Source organism: Primulina tabacum, chromosome 10 (genome assembly GCF_025594145.1).
Source record: "Primulina tabacum isolate GXHZ01 chromosome 10, ASM2559414v2, whole genome shotgun sequence".
Taxonomy (NCBI): Eukaryota; Viridiplantae; Streptophyta; class Magnoliopsida; order Lamiales; family Gesneriaceae; genus Primulina; species Primulina tabacum.
Window position 1 is genome coordinate 4,388,072 of NC_134559.1, and position 12,839 is coordinate 4,400,910.

The following is a 12,839-nucleotide window of genomic DNA, read 5'->3' on the forward strand; positions in this document are numbered from 1 at the left end:
TAAAACAAATATATATAAAAAAATTCCATTGCCGGGAATCGAACCCGGGTCTCCTGGGTGAAAGCCAGATATCCTAACCGCTGGACGACAATGGAGGAGTTGCCGAATTTATCAATTTAAAATATATATAACAATATATCAATTTTAAAATCAACCATCACCTAAGTTACTTTGAAAAATAGAATATAAATGATTCCATGCAGACTAATTGTCGACTGACTCATATGTGGTGCCATATACACCAACGCAGATGCTTACTTTATTGTGGTGCCATATCTGTCCATTCCAGTTAGGTGTTGGGGACAAGATTTCGCCTTTGAATGCTTTGAATCCGAGAAGAAAATTCGTTTTCTGTGTTACTGATTGTCAAAATTTTTCCTGTGCTATTAAACCTGGTGGGGTTCTATTTAGTTGACGCTGTGCTCAACGGAATGAAAGGAGTGATGATCTATGAAAGAGCTGCTATCGGTCAATGTTTGTTATGTTATACACTCTATACTAAAACTACTCAGTTAGTCAGCCAAATACATCTGTATCATTTGTAAGTATGTATGTCTGTTTGCTGTTCATCCCTTATACCAGATTCAAATCTTCTCCGTCTCTCCACTGCATCCCGCGACCCTTGAGTGAAATTCATCATCTGTGCTTGCCAACATGTACCGCAGCTTAAAATTTATTCGATTTTTCAACATGATCTTATGCCTTGGGATTATTCGTTCCTCAAGTGAATAGCTGAAAAACCTGCAGAAATCCGGAATACAAGAAAATGTCGATTCAAATATTTAATTTTTTCGTATTACTTGAGACTTCCCATTCGAATTTCCACAAGGGGTTGAGAGTAAATATTGGTTCGATTTGGATTTATTTGAAGATCAATCTCTACCCATGTTAAGTTGACTCGATTCCAGCTAAACTACCACAGTTGGCCCGCTAAATTATCATATTTTAGCCGAAAAGATCAAATCTTGTTGGGAAAATAACATTACTGGCGTGATACCTCGGAAATTCGATGAGATCTTGCAAAGGCCGTACCATCATTCTCCGAAGGTAACGATATTTGGGTCGAAGGATGTCTATGTTGTACCGAAGCAGCATTGGAAAATCCGCAATCATCTCACCCAACACTGGTAACTTAATTCCAAGTGACAAAAAATACTTCACATTGTGATCAAGTTTATTAGCTATGCTGCATCCTAATAGTTCCGGTGCCAACCCAACCACCTTCCCAATGTCCAGTTGGGAAACCCCGGCTTTCGTCAACAAGAAAATGACCTGCAAATTAATATCATATTTTTTTGTGTAAAATCATTAAAATTCAGAAGAGACGGTAATTAATAAAGGAAAAGGACTAGAAGATGAGATGTACCACAGGTCTGATCTTCTTGTGTAGACTGTATGTCATCAAGGAGGGAAACCTAACGAGCATGCTGCCGATGACATCATCTTGAACTCCTATATCTCGTAAAAATTGAACCTTCAACAACCATTTTGAAATAAATGTTAACACACACACAGCACACAAACGGCACTAAATGCCACAAGACACCAACATGTATAAATTACGGTTGTATAGTTATTCTCTTATGGTGCCATGACTTTGGCAGTCGACCCCAATTAGTTTAAGAAGGGGTAGATATGAATGGGCATACCGTAGGATGAGTTTTTTCAAAAGCTGAAACAGTTGCACTGAATTTTCATAGAAAGACAAACTACGTGAGCATAATTTACAGAAAAATCAAACTAATTAAATAGTAGTCGTCAAAATATTCAAGATAACCGAAATATGAAATAATTTTTTTTTCCCTCTGAATTAGGTTTATCATTAGATTTGCTCATTCTGATCAGCCTAGGAAAAAGTAATTGAAAGCAAACTAACGTAACCAATCTGAGGTAATGAAAGCATTCTGATTTAGAATTCTAACCTATCAGTTTCTTTAGGAGAGAAGTTGGGAGTCGTTAAAAATATTAATATTTCCTTAATCTATCGAAATACCGACTCTTTTTCTAAAGTTAATCACACGGAATGCGATATCACCAAGCAAGGCATACCTTTGGGACAATGGTGCTCTCAAGATCAATGCAGAAAATAATTGGTTTTCCAGTGAGGATTCTTTTCATGCCCTCTTTGGAAATTCCAAGGTAATAAAAGTACTTAATGAGAGGAATCCATCGTTCTTCGATGCTACATGCCATCAACTGTGGTTTAAATGCCAATAATCTCCCCACATTTTCATTATCAAGGCCAAACTCCTTCAAATAAGCTACCTAGATAAATAAGAAAGCATCTTCAAATGTGATTACCTATTGAGAGTTTTTCGTTCAGGAATAGTAAATAAACTAAGCATCTGCAGAATATTTGGGATTGACATATTGACTTCGAACACCAAAGAAGCACTCATCTTCTAAAGTAATGGCTAGTGAAATTTCAGAAATTCATAGAAAACCCACATAATTATGAGACAATGACCATGATAATGCACTGGCTCTACGCAAAGCATAGAACTTTAGGTACCTTTTTGTTCATCTCTTCCATAGAAAGGTAACCAAGAACCTTGGGACAGTCAAAAAGCATTGTTCCAAAGTCATTTTTATCCATACTCATATTCAAGTAAAACGCGACACGAGATCTCAGTTCTTCCATGCTAAAACACAGTAACTCTGGACATCTGCTGACTACATAGCCCATCCAATCTGGTCTCACACCATTGCTCTCCAGATACATAATAATTTCATCCAATTCTTCCAAGTCCCTTTCCAATACAGTTTCTCCAGCTCGGGTCATAGCAACCCCGATAAATCTCCCTTTAACATGAATCGACTTCAGCCATTCAGCTAACTTTCTGATGGAATCAACATTTCCTCTTGAAGTACATATTAATTTCCCAATTTGGGGATATGATAGTGAATTGTGTTTCAACCACCTATATGAAATTCAAAATCAATACTCATATAGTAGGCATTTTCTTTTTTTGTATCATACAAACTTACTCATTCAAGATTCAAAGCTAGATGACCAAGGTGAAAGCTATAATTCATAGTAATATAGCAACTTCTGGTACTTGGTAGTAGGAGCTTATCCAACTGATCCACAAATCTACAAACAACTATATGTATTTTGTATTTTGAGGGAAAATAACATGAAATAAATCTTGTTACTTAGGAGTTAGGGGTGCAAATGGGCCAAGCCGCCAGTTGCAAGCAGCTCAATCAAAGCCTGGTCAAACCAAGCTTGTGTCTTCGACTTCACTCGAACTTGAGCTATTATATTTATTTAACCTTTTGAAATTATTTATATTATTCGGTGCCCACTAATTTCATAAAGAGTGATGCCACTTTGGTCATTTTAATATTGAGCTTCCTGGAGCTTAACATTAAATGATGCTAGAAAAAATGATCCGGTGGGGTTCAAGTAACTCGAACATACATTAAACTTGAGCACAAAATTCATTGCCCGATTGGGTGAGTTGAGCTCCGAATTCATTACTCGATCAAGCTCTAACTCAAGTCCATGTACGGGAATTAGAGTTGAGCTCCAAATTAACTGCTTGATTAAGTTCGAGCAATGGTTTAAGCTTGAGCAGCAAGGTGTTCTTCATGATATAGTTTAGCTAAACAAGTTATAATTATCTACTCACCTGATAAGAGAAACAACACCAGATTCAACAATGAATGCCTTGGCACGTTTATTATACGAGCAACCAGAGTATTCAGGCAACTGCTTCATGGAAGCAGCCTTAATCATAACATAATCCAGGAATTCAGCCAACTTCGAAATCAAATTCTCAGAATAAGTGATTCCAAACTTGCCCTTTTTCATAGCCTCTTTGAAAACCTCCACAGTCACTTTCCTCCGGATTTCAAGTGCCTTCATAAGCATTTCATCATCAGCACCATCATCAAGTCTACCTTTTTCCGATTCAAAGACACTCTTCACAGGTAGGGAAGAACTATTCACGAAAATCGAGCCCGGAAACTGCGGGCCTTTTTTGTCAAGTAATGATAATTCCAACAGCTTCTCTTTATCTTCTTTGGAGAATTGAAGACGGTGTTCTTGTCTTTGCTGCGGTGGTGGATGTGGATTTTGTTGATCTTGCGGTGAGAGGTGGCGGAGGAGGAGGGCCGCTGACCTGGCGTTGTGGGTCCGTAGAGATTCATCTTCAATGCTCGGTAATGCGTCGGCGGGGACCGGGGTGCTTTCTTGGTCAGGGAGGGTATGCTGGCTGTGGTGGAAAGATGAGCAAGTGTGGCGGAAATGGCGACGTTTGGAGGCGATGGGGAAGATATATAGATTGGTGACGCGTGGAGAAATCCGGCAGTCTTGCAGGCGGAGGACAGCGGCGATTTGGTGGTTCTGTGGTTGGAATGCCAGCATTCTAGTGGATAGAGAACGATTGCGAATGACATAAATAATTATCAAGTTATTAGAAAATTTTCTAATTCTATATTAGATAGCAAGATATCCCTTCAATGTTTTATCAAAATTCAAAGAGTAGGTTTCTGGTGAAATAGTTTATGAATTTTTATCTGTTAGACGGTCAACCCTACTGATATTCACAATAAAAAATAATATTTTTAGCATAAAAATTAATATTTTTTCATAGATGATCCAAATAAGAGATCCGTCTCACACGATCCATGAGACCGTATCACATAAATTTTTGTCAAATTCAAATACAGGTTGATCACATCTTATAATTATTAGATAATAATAAAATTTTATTTTAAAAACCTTTGAATGAATATAGTGAATGTTTTAAACAATATCAACTATTAATTTTTTACTATACATCATGATAATTTTAGTTGTATATAATTTTTAATCATAAATTCACAATATAATTACACGTCATAAACAAACAATATTAGCTTTTAATTTTTTACTACATTATGAAAATTTTAGTTGTATAAAACTTTTAGTCAGAAACTCCCGATATAATTAGACGTCATTTCAATGATGTTCACGGTATCTATAAATATAATCAGAATTATATATATATAATTATATAATATATAATATATATAATTATTTATTGATAAGTGATGTTAGAAGATCATAATAAGCTATTTTATTATATGTTGGGCTTATTGGTGGATTCTTAATTAAGGGCTTAAAATATATGCTTGGTATTTGAGCTTTCATATTTTATGACTTTATTATTTCATATTTTTTTTGTTCTAAATCTTCCACAATATAAACATATTTCGCAAATTTGAAAGCCAAATCTACATTATTGTTCCCTATCAAGAAAATTTTTGTCTCCAAAAGTGGAAATAAACATTGATATTTTATGGAGCTTTGATAACTCAAACTAATTTAATCATCAGTCCCTTTGAATATATATTTAGTTTGCATTTGAATCGATGAATTTTAGGACTAAAGATTTCAAATATAAAATAACAAATTAATTAATTTGTTTGGATAAATCCGATTAACAATGTATTTCAAATCTGAATTAGTACTTATTTTTCGAGTAATCGTAGTGGATTTCAAATTCATCCAAATGGTTAATCATTTTAAACATCTCTCTCAAATACTCCCTCAAATCCAGTCATATAATCTAAACGCAACCTTAATCTAATCCAAATCCGATGTCTTGAATTTTCTTGATTATTAATTACAAACTTGGCCGATCAGGATACACAAAATATATATGAACTTTGAAGATTTATGGCTCTCATTTTATTTATGCCAAAAACTTGTGTAAGACGGTCTAAAAGTAATATTTTTTATTGTTAATATCGGTAGATTTGACCCGTCTCACAGATAAAGATTCGTGAAACCGTCTCACAGACCTACTCTTTATTTAATGATTCGAGTAGATAGCAAAACAAAGAGAGAAGCGTTCTCTCAATCTGAAAATTCTTGAATAAAATTTCTCGATAATTAATTTTACGAAAAGTACTCAATTAAAACACCTATAGCTCTAATATTACTTGGTTAAATGTCTTGATTTCATAATCTCCGTTTCGAATTATCGCAAATAAAAATAATAAGATACGTAATACGAAATAAATTAAAATTGAAATCTCTCTTTCGAATTATCGCAAATAAAAACAATAAGATACTTAATAAACTTAGATAAACGACTGCATGCATATATGGTATATGCTTTGCATGATTCTCAAATTAACTTCGATTTCATACTTAATTATTCAGATGTATACTTAATTGTCTATATAATTTATTTGGTGGTTGTCGGGACTTTTCACCGTTGATTCAGATTTTGGTCCTGCATGGAACAATATTCAAGGTTGTTATCCACAAAAAAAAAATCATTTAAGAAAATATTATTAATATATAGGGACGTGCATATATACATGGGATATAATATAATGTCAAGAAAATCTCGTGTTAGATGAAGATTAAGGGAATATTTATTAAAAAAATACAAAACATTAATATTTATATACGTAGATACGTTTCATAAATATATATTAATTAAATTGCATGCATGTGGAAACAAAATTCAAAGGAAACTCGTGTGAATGCTGAAAGAATAATTTGTTTAATAACTATTCGAGTTTGAGTTAATTCCAAAAATATATATCAAAATTAAGATAAATAATTTGGCGTCGAGTTAACTTTAATTTCTTTGTTATTTTATTCAATTTAAATGAATACCGACCAATTCATTTTATTACAAGACATATAAAAAAAATTCAGTAAAGTACATAAAATGGTAAAATTAATTAATACTTGTTTTATATGTATTTTACGCCAAATTATTAAATAGAATAAAATTATTTAAATTACTTGAGTTTTATAAGATTTAAAGCGCGTGTTGGACACCAATTCCCACTCCTTTAAGCCAGCCTTAGGTTGTAGGTACATAAGGAAAATTGTGGTCGCCTCCAGTCAAATTTTCAGAGTACTAAAATGTAAAATTAATTAGTGCAATAAAACTAGGACATTGAATTAATTTTGAAAAACATTAGAAAATTTCCAGAACTTATATTACCAATTTATCATAGTTTAACAAATCATAAGTGACGTGCATGGCAATTTTTTTCAATTTTGAAAAAAAAGTAGGTGTAATTTTATTTGTAGGACTATACTACCTTTGCTCATTTCTCATGCTCCAATCATTTTTTTCCAGTGGTCCAGTAGTTGGGAAATGGTACGTTGCCACTTTCAATATACTTCACATCCTGCACAAGATTCTCATAATGCCTCTTCACTTCTTCCGCGCTTCGTCGTCCTCCGATCGCCTTAGCCACGTTGGACCATCTATCCGGTGTGTCTTTGTCATACACCGCTAACGCTTGCTCAAATGCCTTGTTCTCCTTGGTGCTCCAAGAACTTCCGCGAGCGGTCATGGAACTCGAGGACATTGTTAGTTAATTAATTTAGAGAAGTTTATAGATTTGAAGATGGAATAGTTAAAATTTGGAGTTCAGGCAGGGGAGACTATTTGGGATGTGCTAAAGTGTTGGGAATGCTGGCTCTTTATAGGCTTAGGGTGGAGAAAAAGCTGGGGGGTGGGAGCAAGTTGGTTAATATTCTTGCAAAAGGTCAAAAATTTAGAGTGATTTGTCTTCTTAAAAACCACATAAGAAGAAGGACCAAGAACGATTACAACTTTTCAAGAATCTGTATTTATATCCTCAATAAAAAAAAAATTCATAATAATAAAAAACTATATAGATATAATCCAAGTCATGTTATATTATTTTTTAATTTCTTCTTAATTGTATTTTAGCGATTATGTATTAGTTTTTCGCAAATGATTACTGCGTATTGTGTATGGAATGATAGAAAATGAAGATTTATAATTTGGGAAAGAACAAATTTTAATGATTTGAAGTATATCAGAGGACTAATAAACCCTAAACTTATGAAGGGAATGAAAACGATAGTTGAGGCTCGTCAAGAAATGATCATATCTTTAAGGTATTGATTTTTATTTTTTTTTTACAATTTAAAATAGGTGGTTGGTATTTTTTGGAATATGTATAGTATAGTGTCTGCATTTTTTTCCACACAAAAACCGATTTTTAATATAAATAGAGGGTAAAAATAAAATCCAAAAAAGACTTGTTTGAGTTATTTGTATGGTGGGTAAAAATATCCAAAAGAAATAGTTAAATTGTCATAGAAAAAAATATATGGGAAAATTGCAATTTTAGTCATCCGGTATCTTGTTATTTTTACAAATTTTTGTCCTTTTTTTCGACGGGACACTGATGTAACTTCTATATGGTTCCGAAATGGTGATTACGTGTTCAATATCACATGCATTAGTACTCCGATGATAAATGACTAAAATTACAAAAAATTGAAATGTATAAGAATAAAATTGACGTTTGACAACATAAATGATCAAAATCGAAAAAAAAACATATTATATAAAAGACTAGAATTACATATTTCTCAAAATATAAATCACAAATACAACGGTCCTTATGAATTAAGAATATCCGAATTCAATTGGGAAAATCCCACCGTCGTACTCATAGAGGCATGATACGTGAAAATGGGAAATCGAAAAAATATCATACCAAGAAACATCGAGTGGACAAACTATACTTAAAAAAAACTAGTTCAGATGGCCATCACGAGGGTGAAAATTGTACTGAATTTGTACAGAAATATTTTGGTTTTCCTATGGCATGAAAATCACCATGCATCGATTTTGTTCCTCTGAGTTTTTTTGTTTTGTAGTGTACTTGGGTTCTTTGAGACGACATTCCAAGAACTTATGGCTGGCTTTACCTTAAATACGTACAATCATTTTTATTTTTCAATTAGATTTTTAGCCCATTATAGTTGAACACGTGCATCACAATAGGGACCCTTTGCCTTAGATTTTTGTTTGGTTAAGAAAATTTATACTCTCTGTAAAGAAGGAAAAGAAGTTTTGGTGCTTTTATTCACTCACCCTAGTTCAAGATCGAATGCGGTAAATTAATTTCGTGCACGGATCTTATCTGACCTCCAGGACGAGGCACAACGTTTTATCTTCGGTGGTTTGTCTCAGGTATACGGAACAAAAATTATATTTTTCCTTGTGTAACTTTTGTATTTTTCATTTTTATAATTTTTTTGATTAATTCACATTCTTAGTCTGATAATTTTCATTTTTTTTTTAGTTTTGTCTTTTTTCAACCGGAGTGCTAACGTGTCGGATGTCACGTCAGCAGTTTTGAGTAGTAAGACATCATCTCTTGGATATATATATATATATATATATGTGTGTGTGTGTGTGTGTGTGTGTGTTGAGTATTATGTCTTTGATATGTATGTTCTTTCAATCATCTGGAGGCATTTTGGAATACAAAAACCGGCCACATGTCCAAAAGACGCTTCTTGGAAACATTAATCTATGAAAAAGAAATATTTTTTTATTGTGAATTGATAGTAATAACGAACTTGAAAAATGGATCAGGTGTGCTCATCCTTTAAAAAACAAAAGCTGAAAAAATTGCTGGGTGGTGCCCCGTGCCAATTTCCAGGTGCAGGTGCAGGTGCGAGTGCGCTCACATTTCGATTAAACTCATATGATTTTTTTTAGATGGCGCAATGACGCCCAATTAGTGCATCTTGCTACAATAATCTTGTTATAGTAGCCTTTTTCTTTTCATTTCGAGCATCTGGTTTTTCTGATGTTTTTCTTGCTTAATATTCAATCATTAAATTTTCCAACAACCCCTCACATAAATAAAACTAATGCATGAATGCACATGATTTCAAAAGAATTTGCGCGAGAAACTATTGCATCAGGAGATATAGATTGTGGCTTTGAACCTTTTTTAGTAGAATAATATCGGATTTACTAGACTATAAAATGAAAGTGATGCCTTGAATTTCTTGGCAAAAAAAATACAATAATACCTACCCAATAATCGCGCTAACATTTCACTTGGTTTTCATGTTGTGTCTGTTTTGGCCATTAACACATCTTGACTTCATAAGTATTTCAAGAAAGTGGTTCGTCCTCACATTTTATATAGGTGATCTCCTTTTAAAAGTATCATATCATACACTTCATTTTCCAAGCTAATGAGTGATTAAAAGTACATTTTAATCTCAATACATCGGTAGGTAACAACACTCTTCGTCTTAGGAATGAGAAGGGAATGATTCTCGAGTGTTCTCCTAAGTTTTCATAATTTAGTTGTTCTATTGAACCAAGATCATGAAATATCCAATCTACAAAGTTGTGTGTCTACTATGAAAACCTAATTTTATAGGTTTTAACCACATTCTTCTTGACAGACTATATATTTGATCTCTACTTGATTTTTTTATAACATATTCATTAAGTTATCATATGATTTCTCTCAATAAAAATATAACACGAAAAAACTCAAGTTTAGCATGATATTATATCTTTGACGTACACGTCCTGACCTACCGTCATTTATTCAATTTCGTTGTTTTTCTACTTTAAATAAGATACTTACACATTTCAAGATATCATATCATTCATAATTTTATCCAAAACCTTATTCTCTATTTCGACCACTTTATTTTCTTTATTCAAGTATGGATACATACGTTAATGTAAAATCAAAAGGTGTATCATATATTAATCCATTACTTCAAATATTTTTACTTGTTTGTTATGTTTATTTCAACATCATTCATATAATGATCATTAGAAGCTTATAAAGCTTCATATTTCATTTCACTAGATATACATTTCATATATTATAGGATCATCAATAAATATGATGAAATATTATTTTCTCCGATTTGAGAAGCCATATAACTTTCCAATGAATGGAATAACTCACGCATCATTTTTGTTTCAACAAAAATTTAATAGTTGTTGAGACCACTTATGCTTCAACGCATATCCCATTTGATGTTGTTAATTTTATGCATATGATTGATTTTTTTTTTTTTAATCTATAGTGTAAAAATTAACATATTGAGTCCATTCTGATTTTATGTTTATTTTGTTTCAAGAATTTTCTCAAATCAATACACGAAAGATTGAATTCTTTGAATCAGAAATTATTTGAATGGACTTCCTTATATTCATATGTTTGGCATAATCCTCGTGATTCATAATTTGCAATACTTGTATTTTGCACAGAAAAATCAATATATTTATAGTTCTTCAATCAAATAAATTCTAGAACACATCAAATTTAAGGAGTATAACAAAAAGAAGCATTTAAAATTTCAAACCTGATATTTAAAATTCAGAAATTCACAATTTGTCGTATTATCGTGAGACTGTATAATTTGAAGTCGTTGATGTTCATAGTACACATCTTCAAATAGCAAACCAAAAAGAAAACTCTTAAGATGGTTGGTATGGATTTCTCCAAAATATATTCACGTGACCAACAACCTGAAGATAACTACACTAACAAATTATGTTAGCAAATTCAAAGTCGTGGCAAGAGAGAACTCTTTGGCCTCAAAACGAATTTGTCCTCCACATGATGCTTCATGGGATATCACAATCGTCTTCCATGACACAAAAACTTGTAATACTACAAATTATAAGTTCAACAACAAAAAATATAGCAAATTCTCTTCATATGAAAAATAAAGAAAATAAGAGCAAAATGAATGCAATTTTCTTTCTCTCTTGTATATCTATATAGTGCATTATGTATATGATATATTGATATACATGTTTTTTTCAAAATCACATGGAGGCTTTTTGGAATATAGAGCCTTTTTGGAATATAGAAACCGACCACAAGTTCAAAGGGCACCTCTTGAAAACATTGGTATATGAAAAGACATCATTTTTATTTTTTTTGTGAATATAGACACGACCGGTGCTCTTCGCCACTTTTTCGGGCGTGGGTGCGCTCGCCCTTTGAAAAAAAGAATGAAAAATCGTCAGGTTGCGCCCCCGCACCACTTTCCTACTGTGGATGCGCTGATGCTTCGAATAAACTCACCTAACAATTTTTGCAAGTGGCACAGGGCCCCTGCACTTCGATTACAATTTTTTTTCATTTCGAAATTCGAGTTTTTCTAGTCTCTTTCTTACTTAATTTTCATTTATTGTGCTTTCCATGATATATACACTGCATCATAATGCAAGGGTATCATCAAACCACGTAATACTAGTGTGCATATATTATTAATATACAACATGTATCGTACACAAATTTGATCAAACATAAATTTTATTTATTCATGTTAAAGTTAGGAATGTGGTAAATTTGACACTGTCCAAAAATCACTAGCTAACATAACTTTTCATCTAATAGTAGATCTCTTGTGAGACGATCTCACGAATTTTTATCTGTGAGATGGGTCAACCATATCGATATTTACAATAAAAAGTAATACTCTTGGCATAAAAAGTAATATTTTTTCATGGAAGACCTAAATAAGAGATACGTCTCACAAAATACGACCCGTGAGACCGTCTCACACAAGTTTTTGCATTCATCTAATACATAAAAATCGATGTTTTATTAAGGGTAGCAGGCTTAGCTGCTACAGGTCTATCGTCATAAAAAAAATTTTAGAATGTTTCACATATATTTCTTTTTACCAAAGAAATAAAATTAAGTGTCGAAATCCTGAGAAAATCGAAGGAGTGATTCCGAGCGATTGATGCTTTTGCAGCAAGTGGCCGTGGGATGGGGTATCCTCATGGTCCCTTCGTCGGTTGAAATAATTCATTCTTCAATTTCTTCGATTCCAAAAACCACTTTTGATAATAATGAAAAAGGGTTTTACATCGAAGCATATTTGGCTTATAGAGGAAGGAGCCTTCGTACGGCCAGTTGCTTTATTTTAAATGATTTTATGGACAATTTTGTTATTAAAAGATTTAATATTTGTTTATAATATGCAAAGATCAAGTTTGACAAATAATTTTTTTTTTAAAATAAGAATAATACAAAAATCTAAAGAA

General features: G+C 32.7%; 2 protein-coding genes and 1 non-coding gene across 3 annotated transcripts; all 3 read right to left on the reverse strand.

Moving 5' to 3' along the window:
* Positions 1-23: 23 nt before the first annotated feature.
* On the reverse strand, positions 24-95 carry TRNAE-UUC (transfer RNA glutamic acid (anticodon UUC)). Its single transcript has one exon. It is a non-coding gene; the product is annotated as a tRNA-Glu (tRNA).
* A 334-nt stretch (positions 96-429) lies between these two features.
* LOC142505672 (transcription termination factor MTERF2, chloroplastic-like) lies at positions 430-4,419 on the reverse strand. The gene is given in 7 exon segments (XM_075618756.1): positions 430-616; positions 618-741; positions 998-1,272; positions 1,367-1,474; positions 2,050-2,265; positions 2,513-2,921; positions 3,636-4,419. Coding segments are annotated over 7 exon segments (1,950 nt in total). The 5' UTR covers positions 4,373-4,419; the 3' UTR covers positions 430-535.
* A 1,608-nt stretch (positions 4,420-6,027) lies between these two features.
* On the reverse strand, positions 6,028-7,398 carry LOC142505665 (transcription factor RADIALIS-like). The gene is made up of 2 exons (XM_075618749.1): positions 7,060-7,398; positions 6,028-6,230 (listed from the first exon to the last, which is right to left on the reverse strand). The coding sequence occupies exon 1, from the start codon at positions 7,330-7,332 to the stop codon at positions 7,084-7,086; it is 249 nt and encodes an 82-aa protein (XP_075474864.1). The 5' UTR covers positions 7,333-7,398; the 3' UTR covers positions 6,028-6,230; positions 7,060-7,083.
* Positions 7,399-12,839: the final 5,441 nt, after the last annotated feature.

Coding starts and splice junctions, on each gene's coding strand:
- LOC142505665 (XM_075618749.1), bottom strand. CDS start 7,332: ATGTCCTCGAGTTCCATGACCGCTCGCGGAAGTTCTTGGAGCACCAAG.